General features: G+C 41.7%; 1 protein-coding gene across 4 annotated transcripts in view; it reads left to right on the forward strand.

The window, feature by feature from the left end:
* The window catches only part of EML5 (EMAP like 5), a 303,194-nt gene that overhangs the window by 237,673 nt on the left and 38,638 nt on the right, over positions 1–26,883 (forward strand). For 3 of the 4 annotated variants that reach the window (XM_030558959.1, XM_030558960.1, XM_030558962.1), the window contains exons 29-32: positions 12,052–12,060; positions 18,893–18,930; positions 22,452–22,543; positions 23,978–24,107. In XM_030558959.1, the coding sequence (XP_030414819.1) occupies positions 12,052–12,060; positions 18,893–18,930; positions 22,452–22,543; positions 23,978–24,107 (269 nt within the window). The remainder of the gene's footprint in view (positions 1–12,051; positions 12,061–18,892; positions 18,931–22,451; positions 22,544–23,977; positions 24,108–26,883) is intronic. The other variant, XM_030558963.1, reaches the window with a different exon arrangement.

Here is a 26,883-nt window from a genome sequence, read left to right on the forward strand (position 1 = left end):
AAAGACTCCACTCCCTGGACATTTGAAGGGCACTGGTCTTTTATATTGAATGGATGAAACAATTTCAAAAGTTTGTCACAGTAGCAGACACAATGAAGGGCCTCCCGGTGTCTTCCCAAAGAAGCTCATTGTGGACCTCATCCTGTATCCGAGCATGTTATGATTTAACAGAGATAACTGCCCAGCACTGGAGGCACACTCTACAAGAGTACAGACCTTCTCAGCAGCATTCTTGGCCCAGGTCTCGATCCAGGAGATCTGCAGGGTGGCGAGATGGATCTTCAGTCCCCACCTTTTACTTCTCACTATGCCATTACCCAGCATGCTGGGGACGATGCAGCATTCGGCAGAGCAGTGGTTCAGTCAACTAATCTGTGAACTCCGACCCCACCTCCAGGGTACAGCTTGGGAGTCACCTTCCTGAAATCGATGTGAGCAAGCACTCAAAGAAGAAAAAACTGTTCCCTACCTCTCATAACAGTTGTTCTTCGAAATGTGTTGCTCATGTCCATTCCAAGACCCACCCTCTACCCCTCTGTTGGAGTGAACCGACAAGAAGGAACTGAAGAGGCAATGGGTTGGCAGGGCTTTTTATGGGGAGCCATGAAGGTGCAACTCCAGGGGGAATCGCTAGGGGAAAAACCTTTCAGCAACTGTGCATGCAGCGTGCACACGCCTACTTGGAATAGACATGAGCAACGCATCTTGAAGGACAACAGTTATGAGAGGTAAATAACCATTTTTTGATGTGAAAATAGGGAAACGCCTTGGGAAGGAAAAGAAAAATTACTTACTATCGTAACTGTGATTCTCTGAGCTTTCCCATAGAAAAGAGCACCCTGTTAGGAGATGCATGACTCCTGCTCATGAGCTTGGAATTATCTAAAAATCAGTTCCATTAAGGCTGCTTCTCCCTCCCTCCCTCCCTCTCTTGCTCAGAGTTTTAATGTTATAAAAGGTGGAGGGGCCCCAATCACTATTCAGCTCCTTCTACTAATTCAGGAATCTCTTTAGAGGCTCCAAAGAACTCTAGAAGATAGATTCATAGATTCTAGGACTGGAAGGGAGCTTGAGAGGTCATCGAGTCCAGTCCCCTGCCCTCATGGCAGGACCAAATACTGTCTAGACCATCCCTAATAGACATTTATCTAACCTAGTCTTAAATATCTCCAGAGATGGAGATTCCACAACCTCTCTAGGCAATTTATTTCAGTGTTTAATCACCCTAACAGTTAGGAACTTTTTCCTGTTGTCCAACCTAAACCTCCCTTGCTGTAGTTTAAGCCAATTGCTTCTTGTTCTATCTTTAGAGGCTAAGGTGAACAAGTTTTCTCCCTCCTTCTTATGACACCCTTTAGATACCTGAAAACTGCTATCATATCCCCTCTGTCTTCTCTTTTCCAAACTAAACAAACCCAATTATTTCAGCCTTCCTTCATAGGTCATGTTCTCAAGACCTTTAATCATTTTTGTTGCTCTTCTCTGGACCCTCTCCAATTTCTCCACACCTTTCTTGAAATGCATTGCCCAGAACTGGACACAATACTCCAATTGAGGCCTAACCAGCGCAGAGTAGAGCGGAAGAATGACTTCTCGTGTCTTGCTCACAATATGCCTGTTAATGCATCCCAGAATCATGTTTGCTTTTTTTGCAACAGCATCACACTGTTGACTCATATTTAGCTTGTGGTCCACTGTAACCCCTAGATCCCTTTCTGCCATCTCTAGACAGTCTCTTCCCATTCTGTATGTGTGAAACTGATTGTTCCTTCCTAAGTGGAGCACTTTGCATTTGTCTTTGTCAAACTTCATCCTGTTTACCTCAGACCATTTTTCCAATTTGTCCAGATCATTTTGAATTATGACCCTATCCTCCAAAGCAGATGCAATCCTTCCCAGTTTGGTATCATCTGCAAATTTAATAAGCATACCTTCTATGCCAATGTTTAAGTTGTTGATGAAGATACTGAACAAAGCCGGTCCTAAAACAGACCCCTGAGGAACCCCACTTGTTATACTTTCCAGCAGGATTGGGAACCATTAATAACTACTCTCTACATACAGTTATCCAGCCAGTTATGCACCCACCTTATAGTAGCCCCATCTAAGTTGTATTTGCCTAGTTTATTGATAAGAATATCATGCGAGACCATATCAAATGCCTTACTAAAGTCTAGGTATACCACATCCACTGCTTCTCCCTTATCCACAAGACTCGTTATCCTATCAAAGAAAGCTATCAGATTAATTTGACATGATTTGTTCTTTACAAATCCATGCTGGCTATTCCCTGTCACCTTACCACCTTCCAAGTGTTTGCAGATGATTTCCGTAATTACTTGCCCCATTATCTTCCCTGGCACAGAAGTATGGTTCCACATGGGCAATCATCTGAGAGTTGTTATAGTAAGTAACTGTTTTTTCTTTGTGAATTGCTCATATGGATCCCTACTCTTGGGAAATTATCAAGATATAAAAACCTTAAGGAAGGTGAGTGTAACATAGTGCTTTGGGTGTACATGCATGTTCCCATGCCTGGTTTCAAGACTGACCTGCAGCAGAATCAAGTTAACAAGGGTAACCTGGTGACAGCCCAGAGATGGAAGAAGCACATTCTGACAGAGAAGAGACTCAGGGTCAAAGAAAAAGTATAGGAAAGATCTCTCTGCATAACTGAGACAAGAGACACTTGCCAGGGAGCAAGAGAAGAAGCCTCATCAGGAAAAGAGCTGAATTTGAGAAGGACCCATACAGTCTGGGGAAGAGGTCTGGAAGATATGATTTGACATTGAACTGTTATGTCATAATAATCAATTAGACCCCAAAAAGGGGATGTTACTTGGAGCATGAGTTCATATGCATTTATTGATGAGACCAAGAAGGGGGAAACTGAGGCAACAGATACATCACTGGGCAAGGCAGGATGATCCTAGCAGTGTGGGTTTGAAGTGTATTAGTTAAAGATGATGACAAGATTGTTCTCTCAATTTGGGCATGACATCTCAAAACCAAGTTGAATGAATGATGATGAAAAAATAGAGTTCCAGCAAAAGCCTTGGGTATTTTAGTGATGGATACTGTGCAAAGACATATCATAGAAGCTGCCTAGACTTAGCTGAGTGTCTTCTGATATCTCCACGTGGCTGAGTATCTGTAATGTCACAACAGCGTTGTATACCTAATCTGATTCATCTGGACAGCCTGTAAACCAAGATGGGTTGAACCCTGGTCTTGTTACGTGCTTCAAAAGTCAGGGGAATTTGGACCTTAGCGTCCAAAATATGGGGGTTAGCATGAAAACCTCCAAGCTTAGTTACCAGCTTGGACCTGGTACTTGCTGCCACCACCCAAAAAATTAGAGTGTTTTGGGGCACTCTGGTCCCCCTGAAAACCCTTCCCTGGGGACCCCAAGACCCAAATCCCTTGAGTCTCACAACAAAGGGAAATAATCCTTTTTCCCTTCCCCCCCTCCAGGTGCTCCTGGAAAGATACACAGACACAAGCTCTGTGAATCCAAACAGAGTGACTCCCCCTCTCCGTTCCCAGTCCTGGAAACAAAAAGGACTTTCCTATTCCCCAGAGGGAATGCAAAATCAGGCTAGCAAATCCAACGCACACAGATTTCCCCTGATTTCTTCCTCCCACCAATTCCCTGGTGAGTACAGACTCAATTTCCCTGAAGTAAAGAAAAACTCCAACAGGTCTTAAAAGAAAGCTTTATATAAAAAGAAAGAAAAAATACATACAAATGTTCTCTCTGTATTAAGGTGACACAACACAGGGTCGATTGCTTAAAAGAATATTGAATAAACAGCCTTATTCAAAAAGAATACAAATCAAAGCACTCCAGCACTTATATTCATGCAAATACCAAAGAAAAGAAACCATATAACTTACTATCTGATCTCTTTGTCCTTACACTTAGAAACAGAAGATTAGAAAACAGAACTACTTCTCCAAAGCTCAGAGAAAGCAGGCAGCCAGAAAACAAAGACTCAGACACAAACTTCCCTCCACCCAAAGTTGAAAAAATCCGGTTTCCTGATTGGTCCTCTGGTCAGGTGCTTCAGGTGAAAGAGACATTAACCCTTAGCTATCTGTTTATGACACGCCCCCCAAATTGCAGACAGTGGGGAAGCTCACTGGCGGCGATTTCCTTCTAGAACTTGAAAATAAACAGATTAATACAACACATGCACCTTTACATATACCCCTAAGTATATAACTAACAGACTTCTACATTTTAAGAACACTTTTTAACTACTGAATTTTGGGAAACTCTCACGGGAGAGTGCATCAGCTACTTTGTTAGAAGCTCCTGTGATGTGTTGAATTTCAAAATCAAAATCTTGGAGAGCTAAACTCCAACGAAGAAGTTTCTTGTTGTTCCCCTTGGCAGTATGAAGCCACTTTAGTGCAGCATGGTCAGTTTGTAGTTGGAACCGCCGTCCCCAAACATATGGGCGCAGCTTTTCCAGGGCGTACACAATGGCATAGCATTCCTTTTCACTGACTGACCAGTGACTTTCCCTCTCAGACAGTTTTTTGCTGAGAAACACGACAGGATGGAAGTTGTGATCTGTTGCTTGCTGCATGAGCACTGCTCCTATACCACGCTCAGATGCATCTGTGGTTACTAGGAATGGTTTGTCAAAATTCGGGGCCCTGAGTACAGGGTCAGACATGAGCGTTGCCTTAAGCTGGGTAAAGGCTTTTTGACACTCATCAGTCCACTTAACGGCATTTGGCTGGGTCTTTTTGGTTAGGTCGGTCAATGGGGCAGCGATTTGGCTGTAGTGTGGTACAAATCGCCTATAGTATCCGGCCAAGCCTAAGAAGGATTGGACCTGCTTCTTGGACTGTGGGACAGGCCACTTTTGGATAGCATCCACCTTGGCCTGTAGGGGGTTTATGGTTCCTCGACCCACCTGGTGCCCCAGGTAAGTCACTCTGTTTTGGCCTATTTGACACTTTTTGGCCTTAACAGTTAGTCCGGCCTGCCTGATGCGCTCAAAGACCTTTTCCAGGTGTAGTAGGTGTTCGGGCCAGGAGTCTGAAAAAATGGCCACATCATTGAGGTAGGCAACTGCAAATTCTCCCAGTCCAGCTAGTAGACCATCTACCAGCCTCTGGAAGGTGGCGGGTGCATTTCGAAGGCCGAAAGGAAGGACATTGAATTCATACACCCCCGCATGGGTGACGAATGCTGACCTCTCCTTGGCAGGTTCATCTAGCGGTACTTGCCAGTACCCCTTGGTTAAGTCTATTGTAGAGATGAACTGGGCACTTCCCAACTTCTCCAATAGCTCATCGGTGCGTGGCATTGGATAGTTGTCCGGACGAGTTACCACATTTAGCTTACGGTAGTCCACGCAAAAGCGTATTTCCCCATCTGGTTTGGGTACCAGAACCACTGGAGATGCCCATGCACTGGTAGATGAGCGGATTATACCCATCTGTAGCATGTTCTGGATCTCCCGTTATAGCAGCTTGGGCATGAGGAGACACCCGGTAGGGTGGGGTTCTGATTGGGTGAGCATTACCTGTATCAATGGAGTGGTATGCCCGCTCAGTCCGTCCTGGGGTGGCTGAGAACAATGGGGCGAAGCTAGTGCACAGCTCCTTGATTTGTCGCCGCTGCAGACGTTCCAGGGTGGTTGAGAGGTTAACCTCTTCCACGCCACCGTCTTTTTTCCCGTCGTAGTAGACACCGTCGGGCCACTCAGCATCATCTCCCTGGACTGTAAACTGACAAACCTGTAAGTCTCTGGAATAGAAAGGCTTGAGAGAATTAACATGGTACACTTTAGGCTTTAGTGAGGAATTGGGAAATGCTATGAGGTAATTCACAGTTCCCAGGCGCTTTTGGACCGTGAATGGCCCTTCCCATGATGCTTCCATCTTATGGGCCTGTTGCGCCTTCAAGACCATAACCTGGTCTCCTACCTTGAAGGAACGTTCTCTGGCATGTCAGTCATACCAGGCCTTTTGCTCTTCCTGAGCATTCTTTAGGTTCTCTCTAGCAAGGGCTAAAGAGTGTCGGAGGGTGCTTTGTAGGTTGCTTACAAAGTCCAGAATGTTAGTTCCTGGAGAAGGCGTAAACCGCTCCCATTGCTGCTTTACCAACTGTAATGGCCCCTTAACCTCGTGACCATACACAAGTTCAAATGGTGAAAACCCTAAACTGGGATGTGGTACAGCCCTGTAGGCAAACAGCAATTGCTGCAACACTAGGTCCCAATTATTGGAGAATTCGTTGATGAATTTTCGTATCATGGCCCCCAAAGTTCCATTGAACCTTTCCACCAGGCCATTGGTTTGATGGTGGTACGGGGTGGCAACCAAGTGATTCACCCCATGAGTTTCCCACAGTTTTTCCATGGTCCCTGCCAGGAAATTAGACCCTGAATCTGTAAGGATGTCAGAGGGCCAACCTACCCTGGCAAAGATGTCTGTTAGGGCCAGGCACACAGTGTTAGCCCTGGTGTTGCCTAGAGCTACTGCTTCTGGCCATCGAGTAGCAAAGTCCACTAAAGTCAGTACGTACTGCTTTCCTCTGGGCGTCTTTTTTGGGAAAGGGCCCAGAATATCCACAGCTACTCGTTGAAATGGGACCTCAATTATGGGGAGTGGCTGGAGAGGGGCCTTGACCTGGTCTTGAGGCTTTCCCACTCCTTGGCATACCTCACAAGACCGGACATACTTGGCAACATCCTTGCCCATCCCCTCCCAGTGGAAGGACTTCCCCAACCGGTCCTTGGTTCTGTTCACCCCAGCATGGCCACTGGGATGATCATGGGCTAAGCTTAAGAGCTTCCCCCGGTACTTAGTTGGAACCACCAACTGTTTTTGTGGCTGCCATTCTTCCCGGTGTCCACCAGAAAGAATTTCCTTGTATAAAAGTCCTTGGTCTATAACAAACCGGGATCGATTAGAAGAGCTGAGAGGCGGTGGGGTGCTCCGCGCCGCCGCCCAAGCTTTCTGAAGGCTGTCATCCGCTTCCTGCTCAGCCTGGAACTGTTCCCTTGAGGCTGGGGTCACCAGTTCTTCCTCAGACTGTGGACTTGGGCTTGGTCCCTCTGGAAGCGATGTAGGTGATGGGGTTGTTTCCGTTGCTGGTGAACCGCTCTCCGCTGGTGCACCTGAGGGTATTTCAGGCTCTGGCTGAGCCTTTTGGGTATGGCTGTCTGTTGCTTCTGCCAGTTGTGGCTCGCTGGCGCCCACTGGCGTTGAGTTTGAAGATGGGGTTGCAATTGCTGGTGCTGGTTGCTGTTCCAGTTCCGGGCCTGGGACTGGAGATGCTGTGGCTGTTTCAGTGGTAGGCATGGAATCCGGGTCCACTACCTCTGTCTGGGTCTCTGGTAACACAGACGGGGCCTCTGTGGACGGCTCAGGAACAGGAATGGGTCTGGAAGCTTGCCTGGTTTGGCTACGGGTAACCATTCCCACTCTCTTGGCCCGCCTCACCTGGTTGGCCAAGTCTTCCCCCAGTAGCATGGGGATAGGGTAATTGTCATAGACTGCAAAAGTCCACATTCCTGACCAGCCTTTGTACTGGACAGGCAGTTGAGCTGTAGGCAAGTCTACAGCTTGTGACATGAAGGGGTAAATTGTAACTTTGGCCTTTGGGTTGATGAATTTGGGGTCAACGAAGGATTGGTGGATAGCTGACACTTGTGCCCCCGTGTCTCTCCACGCAGTAACCTTCTTTCCGCCCACTCTCAAATTTTCCCTTCGCTCCAAGGGTATTTGAGAGGCATCCGGGCCTGGGGATCTTTGGTGTGATGGTGGTGTAATGAATTGCACTCGCATGGTGTTTTTGGGACAGTTGGCCTTGATATGTCCCAGTTCATTACACTTGAAGCATCTTCCATCTGATGGGTCACTGGGCCGAGGTGAGTTACTGGAGACTGATGAGGTGGAAGGGTAGGGTGTCTGTGGCTTTACTTGGGTGGTTTGTGGGGTCTTTGGCTGTCCTCGGTTGTAGGGTTTATGGTCTGTGTGCCCCCTGGGGTAATCGTTCCCCTTGACAGTAGCTTTCTTGCTTTCTGCCAGTTCCATCCATTTGGCTCCAATCTCCCCCGCCTCAGCGAGATCTTTGGGTTTTCCATCTTGTATGTACCGTGTGATGTCTTCAGGAACACCATCCAAGAACTGCTCCATTTATATGAGGAGGTTCAGTTCTTCCAAGGTTTGAATGTTGTTTCCTGTTATCCAGGCCTCATAGTTTTTTGCAATGTAGTAGGCGTGTTTGGGAAATGACACCTCTGGTTTCCACTTTTGGGTTCTGAAGCGCCGACGGGCATGATCTGGGGTTATCCCCATTCTGTATCTGGCCTTGGTTTGAAAAAGTTTATAGTCATTCATTTGCTGCTTAGGCATTTCAGCTGCCACCTCTGCTAAAGGTCCACTGAGTTGTGGCTTTAATTCTACCATGTACTGGTCTTCGGGGATGCTGTACCCAAGACAGGCTCTTTCAAAATTTTCCAAGAAGGCCTCGGTGTCATCACCTGCCTTGTAGGTGGGAAATTTCCTGTGCTGTGGAGCAATAATTGGCGCAGGGTTGTTAGGGTTGGCTGGCACATGCAGCCCAGCTTTTGCCAAGTCCAGTTCATGCTTTCTCTGTTTTTCCTTCTCTTCATCTTCTTTTTGTTGTTTTTCCATTTCTCGGCGGTGGTCCGCCTCTTTGGCTGCCTGTTCTCTTTGGTAGGCTGCCTCTCTTTCTCTCTCTCTTATTTCCATCTCTGTTTGTTTTATTTCCAGTTGTCGCCTGTGTTCAGCTTCTCTGAATTGGTCTTCGGCCTCAATTTTTGCCTTGGTAGACATGGTTCCTGTTTTCTTGTGTTGGGGTGCCCTCCGGTGTTTTTCTTCTGAACTGCAGGCTCTCTGTTGCCTCCTGAAGTCTGCCTAGCAACAGTGCCTTTAGCTAATCTTCAATGTTAAGTAAACCTGAAAAACCACTTTATTTGCATTTATATAGTGCTGGTAATGACTCTCAATGGGAGTGCTATTGTGTGACAAAAGACTCGTGATAGCACCTTAACGACTTCTTGCTTAACATGCAAGCCACAAACTGCCAGAGAGAGCAGGAAAAAAAAATTCTCTCTGGTTCCCTTTTAAAACCAAACTGTTTCTCTGTGCTAAAAAGCCCTTAGCAGAGAAAAGAAAAATATAATATTCCTACAGGCTTCTGGATTCTGTCTATATCCCACCGCTACCACCATGTCATAACCTTAGTCCCAGATCTGGACCTTAGCGTCCAAAATATGGGGGTTAGCATGAAAACCTCCAAGCTTAGTTACCAGCTTGGACCTGGTACTTGCTGCCACCACCCAAAAAATTAGAGTGTTTTGGGGCACTCTGGTCCCCCTGAAAACCCTTCCCTGGGGACCCCAAGACCCAAATCCCTTGAGTCTCACAACAAAGGGAAATAATCCTTTTTCCCTTCCCCCCCTCCAGGTGCTCCTGGAAAGATACACAGACACAAGCTCTGTGAATCCAAACAGAGTGACTCCCCCTCTCCGTTCCCAGTCCTGGAAACAAAAAGGACTTTCCTATTCCCCAGAGGGAATGCAAAATCAGGCTAGCAAATCCAACGCACACAGATTTCCCCTGATTTCTTCCTCCCACCAATTCCCTGGTGAGTACAGACTCAATTTCCCTGAAGTAAAGAAAAACTCCAACAGGTCTTAAAAGAAAGCATTATATAAAAAGAAAGAAAAAATACATACAAATGTTCTCTCTGTATTAAGGTGACACAACACAGGGTCGATTGCTTAAAAGAATATTGAATAAACAGCCTTATTCAAAAAGAATACAAATCAAAGCACTCCAGCACTTATATTCATGCAAATACCAAAGAAAAGAAACCATATAACTTACTATCTGATCTCTTTGTCCTTACACTTAGAAACAGAAGATTAGAAAACAGAACTACTTCTCCAAAGCTCAGAGAAAGCAGGCAGCCAGAAAACAAAGACTCAGACACAAACTTCCCTCCACCCAAAGTTGAAAAAATCCGGTTTCCTGATTGGTCCTCTGGTCAGGTGCTTCAGGTGAAAGAGACATTAACCCTTAGCTATCTGTTTATGACAGCAGGTAATTTTGGCTTATATATATAATAATGTAAGGCCTTCTGGACATCTCAAATATGGATCCTTATCTCCCTAGATGTATATAAGAACAGGGGAGGGCAAAAACACACAGGATTCTGTCCCAATTGAAATGGAAATCAAAGATCACTTTACACAGGAAGTTGGAGTGAAGATACAGGATCACCTTATTCTTTTTGAACACAGTGAAGGGAGCATCAACCCTGTATCTTACTAAATAAGGGATCATGATGTGGCTATAATCAATTCCATCTTCACAGACAAATGGCACACAGAACAGTTTAACAAGGTTCAAACAGCACTTTATGAAAACAAGATTCAGATACTGTGGTACTTCTGGTTCATGTGCCAGAGAAAATACGTGGAAATTTTTTTCAGAAATGTGTTACTGTATGATGAGCAGATTGCCAACCCACAAACAATGTAGAAATCTGAGGTGGATGACAGCTTGACTTGGGCTCCCAGCAGTCCAGAAGCCAAACTGTCAGCCTGGGGAGAATTTTAATCTGGATGGAGAATCTTGCCCCAATCCTGAGACAAGAAATCTAGTAGACTGGGAAACAGGACTTGTAGTTTCAAGTTCCAGAGGATTAGAGAACCAAAACTTCCAGGCTTGGGCCAGGATTATCCACAGCATTTTGCTTTCATCCCGTCTGACTTTCTTAATTAACTTCTGGATCAACGGAATCAGAGGAAAATCTTAAAGGAACTCCTGATTCCAGTCCAAGAGAAGAGTGCCTGTCAATGATGCTGGGTCATGTCTGCTCCTGGAGTATATCCAGATGTATTTGGCACGCTAGTAATAGAGATCTAGCTGTGACTTGCCTCTCTAACAGAACAAATAATGAAACATTGAGTCTGTTGATTGGAAACTCTGCTCAAGAACTTTTAGAAATTGAATTGGGAGAGGGGAGCTGAAATGTTCACATTGTAAAGAAACAATGCAAAAACAGATATTCTGAAAACCAGAACCTTGCTAACCTGGGAGGAGAGGGAAAATGGAAATGAGTTGAATGGATCTTTTAAAACATTATTTTCCTTTAGCAGGTTAATAACCCTATTTGCTTTGCTTTGTGCTTTCTTCTCATTTAAGCAAATTCTAAATTACTTCTGTTTCATCTGCAAGAAACGATAACTGAGCTAGCATCTTTGCCAAACAGCTTGAACATTCTTATAACAAAAGCAAGTCAGAGCAAAAAGATTATAGTTGCTATCCAGAGTGGAAAATGTGCATATTCACAGTGCAGTTCTGATTACTAATGATAAAGGCTGTTAACTTGTCAGAATATAGGAATATGCATTTTATATAGCTGTATGATTTTTCTCAATAATGAATACATGAAACAGACCCCTACAACCAATCAGCATGTTGAGGCTAACTAGGAACCATTGCTGTACAGTTCATCATTAACTGTACCACATGCCTGCAATTTGGTGAGCTGAGACAATTGCATTCCAGTATAATCTAATATATTTTGCTGTGTACATTTGTACAAGTGTTGCATCTGCTTTTATTAGTGACTTGAATCTATCCTGTCTCCTTATTTAGAGAAATTACCAGTTTCAAGTCATTTTTTAGATTGAATTATTTGGATGCTATACTCATCAACTCTGTTAAATGCTTATCATTCATCAGAGGTCCTCACTTCTCTCGATACCTACATACACACACATTTCCTCTTCTTGCTTATATTGGGAGTTATTTTTATTGGATCACATCCACTCTCCACTGCTTATGCAGAACTTTAAGTCAGTGGCAGTTTTGTGCAAAAATCAGTGGTTGTGATGAATAAACCCCTTATTATAGACACAATTTCTCTTCTGCTCTTTTTAAAAAAGCACTTTAAAAAGTTGATTTTCTTTCTTCCCTTTAAATATTTTGCTGAGAGCCAAACTTATATAAGTAATCATTCTCTTTTTCTTGTCTGCTGCTGAAAAGAGGTTCCAGGTAATACTTTTATTTTGCTAAGCTGTCTAGTCCATATTTTACCATCACCTCTCATTACCATTAAAAATCCATATGTTATTTTGGATTCTTATAGGATGCTGTACTTTACCTAGCAACCTTCAAAATACCATTATGCTGCTTATCAGTTCTTAAATTACATAGATAGAATCAGTTATAGTTCTATTCCATATATTGTACATTATATTTAGGGATGTATTTACCAATAATATTGTCTACATGTTCACAAAATTTGTGAACATTTTAAAAATACTGAATTAGTGTGAAATAAGAGGAGGTAGGAGTGGAGTTCAATATAGTTCTTATTGGACAGCTATATGTTATTAAAAAAAAAACAAAACACCACAACTTGCACTCCTTTAGCATTTTTTGGAAGTCTCAGCAGAGAGAGCAAGGAAAAAATGGTCACAGAGACTGAGTTTGCCATGACAATCTAGCACTCTTTATAAGTATTGAAGCCACTGTTTAACCATTATTAAAATCAAAATCTTAAATACTAGATAACTTAACAGTTCTGTACTTGTGCACACAAAATTGGCACTTATCTCTACGCATACAAGGCTTAGTATGAGTGCCCAGTCTGACTGCTTATTGTCAGCGGGCAAGATTTTCAAAAGTACCTAAGGAAGCTGTTAACTTTAATGGAAATTAGACAATTAAATTGCTTAGTTGGTTTTGAAAATCCCAACCAAAATAAATGTAAACAAACAAATTGTCTTCAATCTCTTCAAGTTCATAAACTATTTCGAGCTCATTTTTTCATGGGTGAGGTTCAACCTGTACCGAGAGCCAGCACCACTGAAGTCCTTCAACATAGGCGGTAGTTATACCATGTGTTATCCTTCAGCACAAGGGTGAATTTCTTCATCTGTCCATACAGCTGCAATTTATTCTCTGAAAAATGTGATTAGAATATCTACATTTTAACACAGAAATAAAGATATCACCATTGGCATTTCAGCCTCATTTTCCACTAAACTCAAAGATAAAAGACTTGTTGGCATCTTACACTAGTAGAGAAGGGAGATAGATAAAGAAATGCACATCAGAAAAGAGCATACTTAGATCTGTTAATAGCTTTAAAACAAAACCTAGGGAGAGACTTACTGTAACATTGTACAGAACTATATATGCATACCATCATCAATGATGTTGAAATCACATCAAGTGGGATGAAATGAGATTAATTGTTCTTAAACTATGTATAGTATAAATAGATTTATTTCATTTCTACTGTCTTTTAACAAAGAATACTAAAATATAGATGTCTAGTAACACTGACTACATTTTCATGCATAAAACAAATTACCTAAGTGAACGGGTCTATTCCTCTTTGATACAGGGACTTAACTCCTATATTAACTCCCTTACATGAGTTCAAAGAGAAAATTAATCTAAAAGCTTCCCATGCCTCTCCCACTTTTTGTATGCACAATTTTTGAGCATGCATCCATATTCCTCATGCAAATGCATGTCTGCTATATATTGCATGTGCTAATAGTGACCCAACTGCATACCAAATGAAAAATCAGCCTGCAAAAACTGGGTTTTTTGAGATTTGCATCCTTAGGACAGTGTTTTGAAAATGTACTCCCATGTTCTGTACCATGCCTGGCATATGCCTGCTTCTGAATGCCGAGATTGTTATCCTGAAACATATTTGAATGAAAAATATGTACATATACCCTTACTCTTATCTTGCACTCAGTTTACACTGCTGTGAAAAAATATAGTGCATTTGGGGGGGGGTTAATTTTGTTTTGTTTTTAGATTGGTTTACAATTATATTGTTTGGATATCCTGAAAGACTGACAGTTAAGCACAAACTAATCAAATTTAATTGTATTCTTGAGACCAAAAGTCATTTATTTTGCATACTTTATGCTATCATATAGTAGCATACAAATTCAAATAAGCCAATCGGTTGCTTGGCTAAGGAGTTATATGTTGTACTTAAATACTAGATGGTGTTCTGAAATTGTTTTATAATAGAAAACTGTCATACATTTCTCTCTTCTCCCATTTTACAACAGTGGATTAAGGGACAGATAACATTTTATGATGCCACCTACTGGAAGGAGGCAAAAAGTTCTGAAACCCCACATGTAACTACATAAGCTTGAGCCAGAACTTTCTCCCTTTAATTTTCTTTGTCTTCTGTACTGGGAAACATAGAGGCTTCAACTCTGCACTCTTGCTGTCTCCTTTCTTCTTCCCTTTTCCTCTCGTTCTCTCTTTCTCTGTCTTTCAGGGACACAAAAGAAGAAAGGAGAAAAGGAAGGGAAAGAAACTTGAATGTTTTTCTTCAAATCCAAGGGAGGGTAGAAGGCAGGGGACCAGGATCTGTGGCTCATCACTCCCTGGGAGCGGGGTGATCTCAACAGGGGTTGGCAATTCAACCAGACATTGTAAATATCAGATTTACAAGGGTGGACAGAGAGTACAGACTTTCCTTCCTCAATCTCTAAGAGGCTCCCTTGATTGAAGCACCCATGTGCCTAGCATGCTGTATCCCTGCCTTACCGGTATCAGCACTCTGCCTCAGCTTTCAGCTCTGCTCCACAGCTTATGCAGTTCATCATCAGCTTCTCTGCCTCCACAAGGCCCAGGGACTCTTGTACCTGAGGTCTTCAAGCCAATCCCACTTCTGGTAAGTCCTGCTTTGGCAGGTATTTCTTCTGCCTCTCCTCCCTTGTTGGACCATCAGACTGCTTTCCTTCTCCCTGTGCTTTCCATCCCAGGATTTTCCTCCTTCACCTGTTGTTCCTGCAGGAATTTCTGCTGCTCCAACTTCAGCCCCTTTAGCCCTCCTTGGAGCCTTTCCCTGTCCATCTGGCATTCCCTCAGCCCCAGATAGTTCTGACATCTCCTTTGTTCCCTGTGCAAACAGCACAATTCTCTCCTCAAAGGGGTCTGATGCCAGGGGGCTGGCTTGTTCTCCATACTGGAGACCAGATTCTCTAGCGGCCTGCCTGCTCCTTGAGCTGTTCTTTTTAGCAGCATGTCCAGCTGTTCAGCAGCTCTCCAGTTCAGGTTCTCCAGCTCAGGCTCTCCAGTGTCCATTTCCTGAGGCTTCTCCACCTGTCCTGACCCTGGTAAGCCACACTCTGACAGATTCATATCTTTCATATTCTACTTCTCAGTTAAAGCCTTGGTAGAAATTTGTGCTGGCTGTAACTCCAGGTTATTCCCTGTATCTGGTGTAAGTATTGAGCTGGTGACTGGAGGATCCAGCCCCCTGGGTTTCATATCATTGCACTCAGGAATTCAAACCCCAGATCATGCTCTTTCAGCATGAGACTGAAACTAACTGCTTCACAATTTACAGTATGTGGGTCTTTCTGTTGAGAGGTAAAACCAAGACCCTAGCTGCTTATAAAAAGTGTTTGTTGAGCACTCCCCGTCCCAATCCTTCAGCTCTGCAGTCTCTGCCTCCCCTTACCAGACTGTAAGTGCAGAAACGAGAACGTTGTCTCTCCATCTTCGGGGAGGCGTTTATCTCCTCTCCCTTGTTTCCTAATAGCAGGTTTTCCTTCCATTTTTCTGCTCTTGCCCAGGGAGCCTATGCAGTTCATAGGTTCAATAGAAACTTGGTCTTTCTCTCCATCTCTGGCTGGGATTCATCTCTGCTCTATCACTGATTTTCTTTGAATGCACGCTTTTTCTCACAGGTGCTCTGAATGGCCTGGCTGTCACATCATTGCTCTCAGTTTCTGTATCTGTGGTCTCCCTTACTGCACCACACATCAGGACCCCTTACCTGTTGCCTTTCAGTCTTTGCTAATTGTGTGTTGCACCAGCCTCAGAAAGAATAGACTCTACAGCCACACTCTCATACTGGGTCCCTTCTGCACAGGCAGTATCTCTTCCTGTAAGACTGCCTGTCCCTGCCCTTGTTGTTGCTAACTTGAGTCCAGTTTAGAAGCACCATGATCCCTCTGCACAGTGCTTAGCAGCTTGTCATGAGAAATATAACCCTGAGGTCTGATCCTACAAGGTTGTTACTGCACAGAGGGAATAGACATAATTCCCTTGAGAGGGACCTCATATTTGAACCAGCTTCTTGCGCAGAATCACCAAAATCCTTCATTTCTAGGCTGCTGGGGACCTTCAATGTGTATTTTCCACAGTCAGAATGTGCAATATATATCTTGGGAGAATACTTGAACTTGTGCCTCAGTAATGAGGTTCCAGTTGTCATAATCTTGTTGTTCCTAAGTTCTCCTCCTTAGTACTAAGGTAGGACAAGTATAGAGCATTGTACAGCTGCCTGCTTTTATCTGTGGCATATCCTTTTGTAGTTATGGGGAAGTTCATATGATAATAATTTGTGCTTTCTGAGGTTCTTAGAAAAGCTGGTAATGTTAATGAGTTAGGATACACAACACAACTGTGAAGTAGGGATGTCTTTCTTCCACCGAGAGAGGGAGGCTGAGGCACTGAAAGGTAATGCGACTCCAGGATCTCTTTTGTAATGGAACTATCTGTCCCTCCAGAGGAATTTTGGCGAGGAATTCTGCTCCTGGTTCTTTCTGATGCACAAAAACTACAAAGAGCTCTGGTGCTTCCTTGTTTTATGTTAAATAACAGCAGAGATTCTGTATGGAAACTTCCAGGTCAGTTCACTTTTCCCAAGTGACCATCTCTGCTTGATCGTGGTTCAGAGCCCATATCTGCATGTTCATATCTTTCCAGCTCATTGGAGTCTTCTCCTTTTCACTCTCGGAAACAGTCACCTCCTGTGTTTAGCACCCTGCCATTTGTACTTTCTTCAGCTTCCAGATCTTGCTGGTACTGGATGCCAAGTTCACTGGGACAAATCCCACCTGACCTCTTTCCAGTAATTTGTTCTTCTGGGTGTAGTCCTAAATAGCTATCTGTGGAAGGCTGTCATGCAGTTCTTATTCAGAGCCTTATCTGTGGAAGGCTCTCATGTCCCATTAAAGGCTTCAGTCCTTACTGAGCATGCTGTTGCCAATCACAGCATCTCCCCTTCCCCAATCAGGAGCATCCTTGGGTTACTGGCTTGCTTTGTAGCCTGTGTGGACTTAGTTCTGTAGATGTGACTGAATCTTTGGCCTTGGCCCATGTGGCACTCTTTCTTCCCTGTGTGGATTCATCCTTCTTTGAATTAGTGATTTCCTCCATCCATCCCCTGCCTCTTTAGCACCATTGATATGTGTCTCTTGGATTGGGATGGTGCATCTGGGCAATCCATCAGCCCATGATCCTGGTCTAGGGGATATTGTGGGTGGAGTAGAAGGCTCCCAGAACGCTGGGTTTCCTGCCTTACTCTCCTAATTTGGTGGCTTTCAGTCCTGATTTCCCACATCTTTGTCTGCTGTAACAATCAAACAGCAGTGGCTTCTGCCAACTGCTAGGGAGGTGCTTGCAATACAGCCCCTAGTTTTGGAAGTGATGCTTCTGAGAACCCTTCGTCTGTCCTTGAGACCACTATATCTGGAGAACCATGACAGCAGCCTTCCAGGCAGACTTAATTACAAACTCTTCTAGGAAAATGGAACCTTGTGCCCCTGGACTTGGATGCCATTTTCCAGAGTAAAGAGTGCCTCACCTTGAACTGGTTTATCTTGATGTCTGTCAGTCATTTCTGATTCAGCTCTCTTATCCCAGTCCCTCACCAGAGTTAAAGTGGTGTATTGAGATGCTGCTTCCTCTGCTACTCAAAGTACTGAGGAAAGCCAGGCAGGATGAAACAGTTGTAATCCTTGACCTGTCCCTTCAACTCTGTGCTCTGTACCACATCCACCTTAGACTGACTGCATTTAAGTTGAAGGGAACCACTTCTGAAAAGAAGGTTTCTCTGCTGACATGACACTGTCTGGAGAGTGGAAAAGGCTTTTTCTTACTCTTAGGTCTGGAAAGGTGTCCTGGTCTGGTCTGACATCAGAGGGCTGTCCTGTTTCCTACTTTTCTTGGTCCAGGATCTTTGGGATTTTTTTCTGTTGGTAGTCAAGTAAGGTCTCAAACCAGTGATTAATCCTTCCTTTGTTCCCAAGGTGAAGAAAAATCAGCTGTTCTTCCTCTTGCTCCCTCCAAATCCAATATTGCACCCCACCACCTATGAGAAGAAGTTTCATTTGTTGAACATTTAAAAAAAAAAGTTCTCATTCTCATGAGTTTAGGAAGCCAAAACAATTGCTACTCTGTTTTGAGGGTTGTAACAACGGCAGGGCTGTATCTGAAGTCACTTTTGTTGGGTAGGTCCAAACCTACATTCTCACAGAGTATGCCCAGGCTGGCAGCCTTGTCCTGATTTGTCAGATGACATTTGGCAAGAGAAGTCTTCAGTTCTTGGTCAGTGATAGCTGAAGCAGTCATTTCCCAAGTGTATGATGTGGCAACATGGTTATCTCTATTCCTTTTTATGTCACTATTAGCTAGGCCTCTCTGCTTCTCAGATGGTCTCTTTTGGACAAAGGGTCCTGCTAGCAGAACAGGCCCCACTTCCTGGGTTTATTATTTACTACATCTGTGTCGTTCTATCCACTGTTGTAGGATTGGCGAAGACAGACATATGACAACAGAAAATTACTTAGCAGTAATTCTGTTTATCGGAGTCTCCTGTTCTCTCTCCCTACATCCCTCCATCCTCTGCTCTGGTGCTTGTTTATCATCTCTGTCACTGGTTTATATACTGTGTCCTTTTCTATGGCTGTGGACATTTTTTTAACTGGAGGGAGCATTTTCTGGCTAAAGCTGTGTAGTCGGGTATGGGGTTTCAAAACTCTTTGCATCCCTGCTTCCAGTAGGTGGCACTATAATCCGTCTATCCTTTAATCCAACATCATAGGATGGTAGCCAAGGTTACTACAACTAACAAAATTGCTGGTAAGTAGTCTTCTAATATACAGCGCTCTGACATCATTCATACCTATCCTTTTTAAAAGGAGAAAGGTACTTTTATTCTGATGATAGAATAGTCAGCCATATTCATTTTATCTAAGCAAACAGGAAAGTAGATTAATGATAATTAGTTTATAATGCATCTTTAAGGTGTGATATTGAAATGAATGAATTTATCTGTAATCTGTAATTACTACTAAATATCTGTATAAGTGCCAAGAAGGTTATGAGGATATCAAAGGAAATATAGTACCTTAATTATAATCCCAGTGAATAATCTTCAGATAGTAAAATCTTGATTAAGTACTCTCAGTATCATTTACCATATTGATTTTAAGATAACAGTTCTTTCCATTCATATAGTGAATACAGTTCTTATCCCTGAAATAATATGGTATTGTGCAATCAAACTTGTTTTCAATTTACTTTTTAATCATCTCTCTTCTTCAGGGACTCTTGATCACATAAAGTTAAGAATTGAGAGTAAAGCTAGATAACATTTTACTATCTCACTTCAGAGATTTTTAGGACTAGAAGTTATTAAATATAAACTAATGTTTTTCAAACATGTACAGCCAGTAAATCTGAAATGGATAATATTGTAGAGGTCAGTGTAGCCATTTCCAGAATAATAATGTAGTTTGCTATTTACAACTGAAAACTAAGGCTGTTCTATATAAAAAAGAAGGCATTGACATGTGATCTTAGTTTTAGATTAAAAGAGTTGTATAGGTTGTCTGATTTTTTTCAGTAGATATAATTGGAGCCAGGCTATTTGGAAGCAGCTGACTAAACCACTAAGGGTGGGATTTGTGTTCCTATAAAACTTAGATGCTTTTGAAAATCCCACCCTAAATTACTGTATTTTTCTGACAGGAACGTAGTGGCAATATAATTTGTATCTATTACAATGTAATATTTCCAGTGGTTTTATTTATTTTTTATATTTTAAATATATTTACATCTTGCTTGATTTATATGTTTCCATAATATTCCAATAAACAAGTAATATAATCCGTTATACATCCTATTGATGAGACACATGTTTGGGGTTTGGTCAAGGACATAGTTCTGAAGAGTCTAATGTGGACATGGAGAGACATCCGTTTTCCATGCAAGATACTGATTGCTTATGTGCCTAACCGGAAGTTGTACACCTATGAAAAAAGTGTAGAACAAAAGTGATAAAAAGATGTTTTTCCTCACAATAAAACATTGATTTATCCCTGAAAAAGCATAAATGTGTTAAAGGATGTCTGTTATTTTGTGAAGATGAATTATATCCCATAGCTAGCATGTGTAAAATGGGTAAAAATTGCATGAGTTTCCTGGGACTTTTGTGGTTTAATTGGATAGTAAAATGAAAATACAGCAGTCTTGTGTAATATGCTTTATCATGATTAGTGATTATATTATTGTATTAGTGTTGTAAATATATAGGGTACTTTACAATTATCAGGGGAAAATGTTCATTATCAGAGAGCTTGCCACGTACAAAACAGTAAGACAACATCAACAGAATTTTTTAAAATAATACTACAGAGAAAGACTCAACATGAATTAAAGAAAAACCAAAATATGGGGGAGAAGGCAAGAGAAGAATCAAATTTGACAGCAATCTTCCAAGCCTGGGAAAGTAAAGTATGGGTATCATCACCAGTAGAGAAGGGAGGACATGGAAAGGGGTTAGGAAAGTTGGGAAGTTTAGTCTGAATATATTAAATACAACAGCAGGAGGAGATGCAAGAATGGTAAGAGGGTTGGAGGTTAGGGATAGATAGGTAGACTTGGGAGCTTTTAGTATAGAGGTAAGCTGAAACTAGGGAACGAGACAAAGGTTTTGAAAATTTTATAGAAAAGCAAGGAACTGCCAACAAAAACCTCATGGATTGATGGCTCCTTGTGTCTAAGAGTTGATTGAGTGAGGAGAGTGACCCAGCCTGCCTCTCTCTTTATCCCTGCACTCAGAAATTGGGAGGCTCCTGCTCCATATCATGGCCACAGAGAGAGGCATAGGACACTGGGGCCACATTGCTAGGTCAAAGGGGGTGTGGTCAACAACTGTCCCTCTCCCTCCTCTGTCCCCACCATCAGCTCACAGTAGCATGAGATTCTAATGCTGCTGGTGCCTTTAGGGAAGAAAAAATACTGTATTATGAGTTTCTGAGAATAAAAATTGTAATAGCTTTCCAGCTACCAACCTTCCCAGCAAAGTTGAAGATACATATTTGCATTCCTTAATCTTTTTCTATCTTTCACTTGAAAAACAACCTGGCAGAAAAACTAGTATGTTCCATGCCCCAACCAATGGGCACCTTTTGTGTTCTGTATCCTAGGTAGGATTGCTGCCTGAAAAATACTCAAATTACAAGTTTCCTGCCAGTCATGTTCTGGGGGCATTGTCTCCAAGAGTTATGATCTGTTGTAGCTTTTCCTTTTCAAAGACAAGGAATGATGGATAACTAACTGTCTTACAAACTCAGCTGAGTTAAATAATTTAGACTTCACAAAGACTTCTTAAATCCCCAATTTTGAATGAATACTACTTTTTCAGATAGTTTCATGTAAAAGATTTTTTTAACAACTGAACATTTTATCTAGAATCAGCTCCTGTTGCTCTTGCAAATTTGTTAGCAATATTTATATTTTGTTGACCACATTTATGTATTTCTTTTCCTGATATATTGTTAAATAGATGTATAATTGTCCTTTGTGACTGAAATCATATATGTTGTCTACATTATATAAATATTACAAATATTTTAAAAGATAACCGAACAAATTTTGATCAAATTATTATTTTCCTAGTGAAGTGATGAAAGCCCATTGCTTGAGACAACTTAAAACTAGACTAACCAGAATACTAGAATGTATACTGTAAGGATATAAAAGCAAACATGCATTTGCAAGAAGATGGGCTGGATGTTAAGAGGTCTTTTCTAACTTTAATTTATATTTATTCAATTAAGAACTGACTTGAACTGTGGCAGAGGTGCCCTGGGCTCAGCAGAGACTATTACAGTTGTAGGAAGAGATGTGGGTATCTAGAGTCTGTTAAAGGAATGTAGGAAAGGAGGTGGGGAGATAACTGGGGTCTATTTGGAGTTGTGGGAAAGGGTGGGACAACCTTAAATGAGTTTAGATTGTTCAGGCAAGCCTCTAAACTTTTGTATGTCATCCAACAATAAATAATACATTGAAAGGGAAGAACGTGGAGAAAAAATATGCTGTTAGAAGTTAAAAATGTTTAGTTCATTTTTACTGGAGAATAAGACTTTGAATTGACCTAATAGATACTTTTAGAATTGTCAAAAACTTTTCAAGTTGATCAGTATAAACTGTGAAACTTCTACAATCAGAAACAGCTATTCTTTACACAGTGGTCTTTTTACTTTATGACAATTCAAGCAACGTAGTGATTTAGCAGTTTCCCCTATCCAGATAAAAGATTAGACTATACTCTTCTAGTATGGAATGGGTCACAGACAGCCTTTTCTTATTCACAGTTCTCTATTTCAGACCACCAGTTAGTAGGGCACTGCCACAGCCTGAAAAACTTCAGACAAATAACGTTGGCAAAAAAAAGAGACCAATAGAGGTAAGGAAAACCACAGACATCTTTTTTTTCCTATTTTAACATTCCCTTAATTTCTTAATTTTTTTACTATTTTGTCCAAAAAATTGATTTGCTTATCAATAAAGTAAACTATATGGTAAAGTTAGTATAAAGAGAGAAATAGTTAATAGCGTGTATGTATACAGCAGCAAATTTCCTTTTTTGGGAAGGGATCCTTTAGGATCTTTTATCTTTCATTTTTCTTTTGATCCCTGAAAGGTCCAATGTCACCCTACCCCACAAATGTGTCTGAGCCACAGCTTTCTTCAGAGTCTATCAGTTACAGAAACAGCACATTCAGCCTATGTGGTATGGAGTCCCTCTTGGGTGAGTGTAGGGTATCAGTATAATCTCACACTTGGCCAGAACTCTGATTTTTCCATGTGGCCATGCATTGTATTACCAGTAGGTTACTAAACCAGCTAAACAAATTACCTTTAATTCTGAAGTTTGTTCAGAGGAATGCAGTAAATTTCTCTCTCCCCTTTACGCATGAAATACCCTCCCTGAACTCATCTGTAAATTCACCTGAACTCTTCACTACCGTCTTCTCCTTTAAAACTAAAATTCAAAATAAACCTCTTCTGAAGCTTGTAAATAATCGGCCAATTAATGATGTGTTTAGGGTTAGGTCGGATTAGACCCTAATCCTGCAGTTAGATCTTATTGTAGGATTTGGGGCTTTAATTAGTATTTTCTCTCTCTTTCTCCCCTCCCAGTGCATATGAGGGTTGTTTTTTTTTCATTCTATGCTTGACTGTACCCTATCCCTTCACTTTTTCATATGTGACCTGTCTGCTTAAATTGTACGTGCTTTAAATTTGGGAGTGTGTCTTCATCTGTGTCATTGTCTTGCATAGTGGGACCCTGATCATCATTAGGCATCTGAATGCTATTGTAATATAAATATTAAATAATATTCTCACTCTGTTAGAAATATAGATTATTAATTAATGTTTAAGAAAATATTTGGCATAGTATGTAGTATTTTGCCATGACGCTTTGGGAATTTTTAGGAACCATCTCAGCAGTCCAATTCCCCTAGTCCTCCAAGCTGAACATCAGGTAGACTATGGGAATATGAAACTGGTGAAGAATACTGTTCATACTAGTGTCCTAGCATCTTGTATATCAAGAGTTACGTTCTTGTTGCCGGATTAGAATGTGTATACTATCTTTTGTGAAAAATTTGTTTGCATTAACATCCATCAAAAGATATAGCATGAGATGTGGGGGAAATATGATATACTGTTGTAATAGGCCACAGACTAGTGTCAGATGTTTTTGGCCATCGTCAAAAAATCATTTTTCCTTTGAATATAGGCCATTACAGATGTTTAAAAAATAAAGCACTAGGAAAGCTTTATTCATAAAGAAGTTTTAAAATATTTAATAGACTTAAATCTGTTTTCTTAGGATCTAGTATTGGAGCTGGTATTTGGGTACCGAGGCAAGGACTGCAGGAACAATGTTCACTATCTGAATGATGGTGCTGATATAATTTATCATACTGCATCTGTTGGGATTCTGTATAACGTGGCAACAGGTAGGAAAAACTACTTAGGATAATTTCTCTGCTCATGTGTGCAGGCAACACCCATCTGATAACTAGTATACTTAAAATCTTAGTGCTGTCTGGAAAAATTACAAAATAATGATTTACGGAAGAAAATCTAGCTAAAAGTGCCATCAAAGAGTGTGTGATCTGTATTATTTGTGCTATGTAGTCAAAAGAGATCTGCATAAATCCCTGTGAGGACAATATTTGGAAAGAAGTGTAAGAATCCAGTTATTTCAATACCAATATTCTTAACTCAGTAGTACTCCCCCTACATGTGCCAGCATCTAGTGTGTTCAAAAAATAATTGTCTTCACATTCTCAGCTGACAGCAATATACTGCTAAATAATCTGTAATTTAGGAGGCATTGCAATTTTGTCATTGTGATGCTGTGAGACATATCACATATCACAGTGTCCTGTTGAGCCTTCCAGGTTGTGGTTGCCATCTTAGATTCCCTCCTGTGAAGAGGAAAGAGGTGTACTGCTACTGTTCAAATTTTCCCAAGTTTTAATTTTAATACACTATTTTGAGTTAGGTCTGTGGTCAAAGTCAAAACTAAAATTAAAGTCTCAACATTTCTGTTCCAGCTGCAGGAACTAGCATGGAGCAAGTTTTGATAATTGCATGAGACCTAAAATGTTTCATTTTAGTTTTGAATTGAATACATTTAAAATTTCAGCGTTGCTGCAAGCAGTTTTCTCTTAAAGTAATCCAAAATGACAGCTACTTGGAATGTGTACAGAATGTGCCTTAGACACACATGGATATATAATAAAATGTACAGGGAAAACTTCTGTGGGACCTTTGAATTCATCACATGTTTATAAAGTGAAGACAATATAGAAATGAATTTGCTGTGATTTTTGTTGACTGTTGTTAAATATGACATGAGCAAGTGAATGCATTTGAGTGGCCACATTACTTAGTTATGCAGATCATCCAAAATACTTGCCAATAAAACCTTTGAACCACGTAATAGTTTCATGTTTTCCATATATGTTACAGAAAAACTGTTTTAGAAATGTTTGAAAGAGGTTTTAAAAACATTATTGGGACTGTTTTTATGTCTTCATTTGTTAAACTAGCAACTCACATCTCAGTCCTCCTGTACCATGTATGTTAGATCACCAACTACCCCCAATATTACTTTTAAATGGTAGACTTAGACTTTCAAAGGGCTTATTATTCCCTATCATCATCTGCGTTTTGAAAATATAGGCAATTTGCCTGGTGGCTTGAATTTGGGAAGCACTACTCTTAGGTCAGTTGTTTACCAGAAGTGTTACAATATCCTAACAAAACATGCATCTTATATCTTTTGCTTATTATAAGAAAAGCTCCACTTCTTCTCTGCAAATGCATGGCCAGTATATCCACCATCTCCAGGGTTGTCCCTTAATAGAGATAGAAGTCAGTGGCCCAGTTCTTTCTGGCCACCAATGCTGTAACCCTACCCACAGTGGCCTCCTTGGAATCCCTGGGATGTTGCTCAGTCCAGAATGAGGTCACCTATTCCTCCAGTAGCCTCTCTTCCTGAACCTCCGTCACTATAGCCACAGACAGTAGTTGCTCCAGAATTGCTTGTTCAGCCTGCACCATTGTTACAGGTGCCACGGGAGATTCCATGGGCTCTGCTTCCTCCTTCTTCTTCATTGCCAGACAACTCTGTGGTACCAGATTCTTCCTCCCTTGTACCTGAGGATTTTAAATCGTTCAGCCTTGGATATTCAGGCCAAGCTTGCTTAGGAGAACATCCATAAATTGATGGATTTATCCAATCCTCAGCTCCAGGGAGAGTGACTCTCTCCATAAATGAAGCAATCTTGGAACCGGCAGAGATCCTAACACCCAGATCCTTACACCCACAATGAAATATGCAAATAAAAGATACCACATGCTATTTAGAAAAACTGAACAAGCACAAGTCCCTGGGGCCAGATGCGCTGCATCCGAGGGTGCTAAAGGAGTTGGTGGATGTGACTGCAGAGCCATTGGCCATTATCTCTGAAAACTCATGGCGATCGGGAAAGGTCCCAGATGCCTGGAAAAAGGCTAATGTAGTGCCCATCTTTAAAAAAGGGAAGAAAGAGGATCCGGGGAACTACAGGCCAGTCAGCCTCACCTCAGTCCCTGGAAAAATCATGAAGCAGGTCCTCAAGGAATCAATTCTGAAACACTTAGAAGAGAGAAAAGTGATCAGGAACAGTCAGCATGGATTCACCAAGGGCAAGTTATGCCTGACTAACCTAATTGCCTTCTCTGAGGAGATAACTGTGTCTATGGATGAGGGAAAAGCAGTGAATGTGTTATTCCTTGACTTTAGCAAAGCTTTTTGATACAGTCTCCTACAGTATTCTTGCCAGCAAGTTAAAGTAGTATGGATGGATGAATGGACTATAAGGTAGATAGAAAGCTGGCTAGATCGTCGGGCTCAGTGGGTAGTGATCAACGGCTCCATGTCTAGTTGGCAGCTGGTTTCAAGCGGAGTGCCCCAGTGGTCGGTCCTGGGGCCGGTTTTGTTCAATATCTTCATTAATTATCTGGAGGATGGCGTGGACTGCACTCTCAGCAAGTTTGCAGATGACACTAAACTGAGAGGAATGGTAGATATGCTAGAGGGTCGGGATAGGATACAGAGGGACCTAGACAAATTAGAGGATTGAGCCAAAAGAAACGTGATGAGGTTCAACAAGAAGTGCAGAGTCCTGCACTTAGGATAGAAAATCTCATTCACTGTACAGACTAGAGACCAAATGGCTA

The sequence above is a fragment of the Gopherus evgoodei genome, chromosome 4 (assembly GCF_007399415.2).
Source record: "Gopherus evgoodei ecotype Sinaloan lineage chromosome 4, rGopEvg1_v1.p, whole genome shotgun sequence".
Lineage (NCBI taxonomy): Eukaryota > Metazoa > Chordata > Testudines > Testudinidae > Gopherus > Gopherus evgoodei.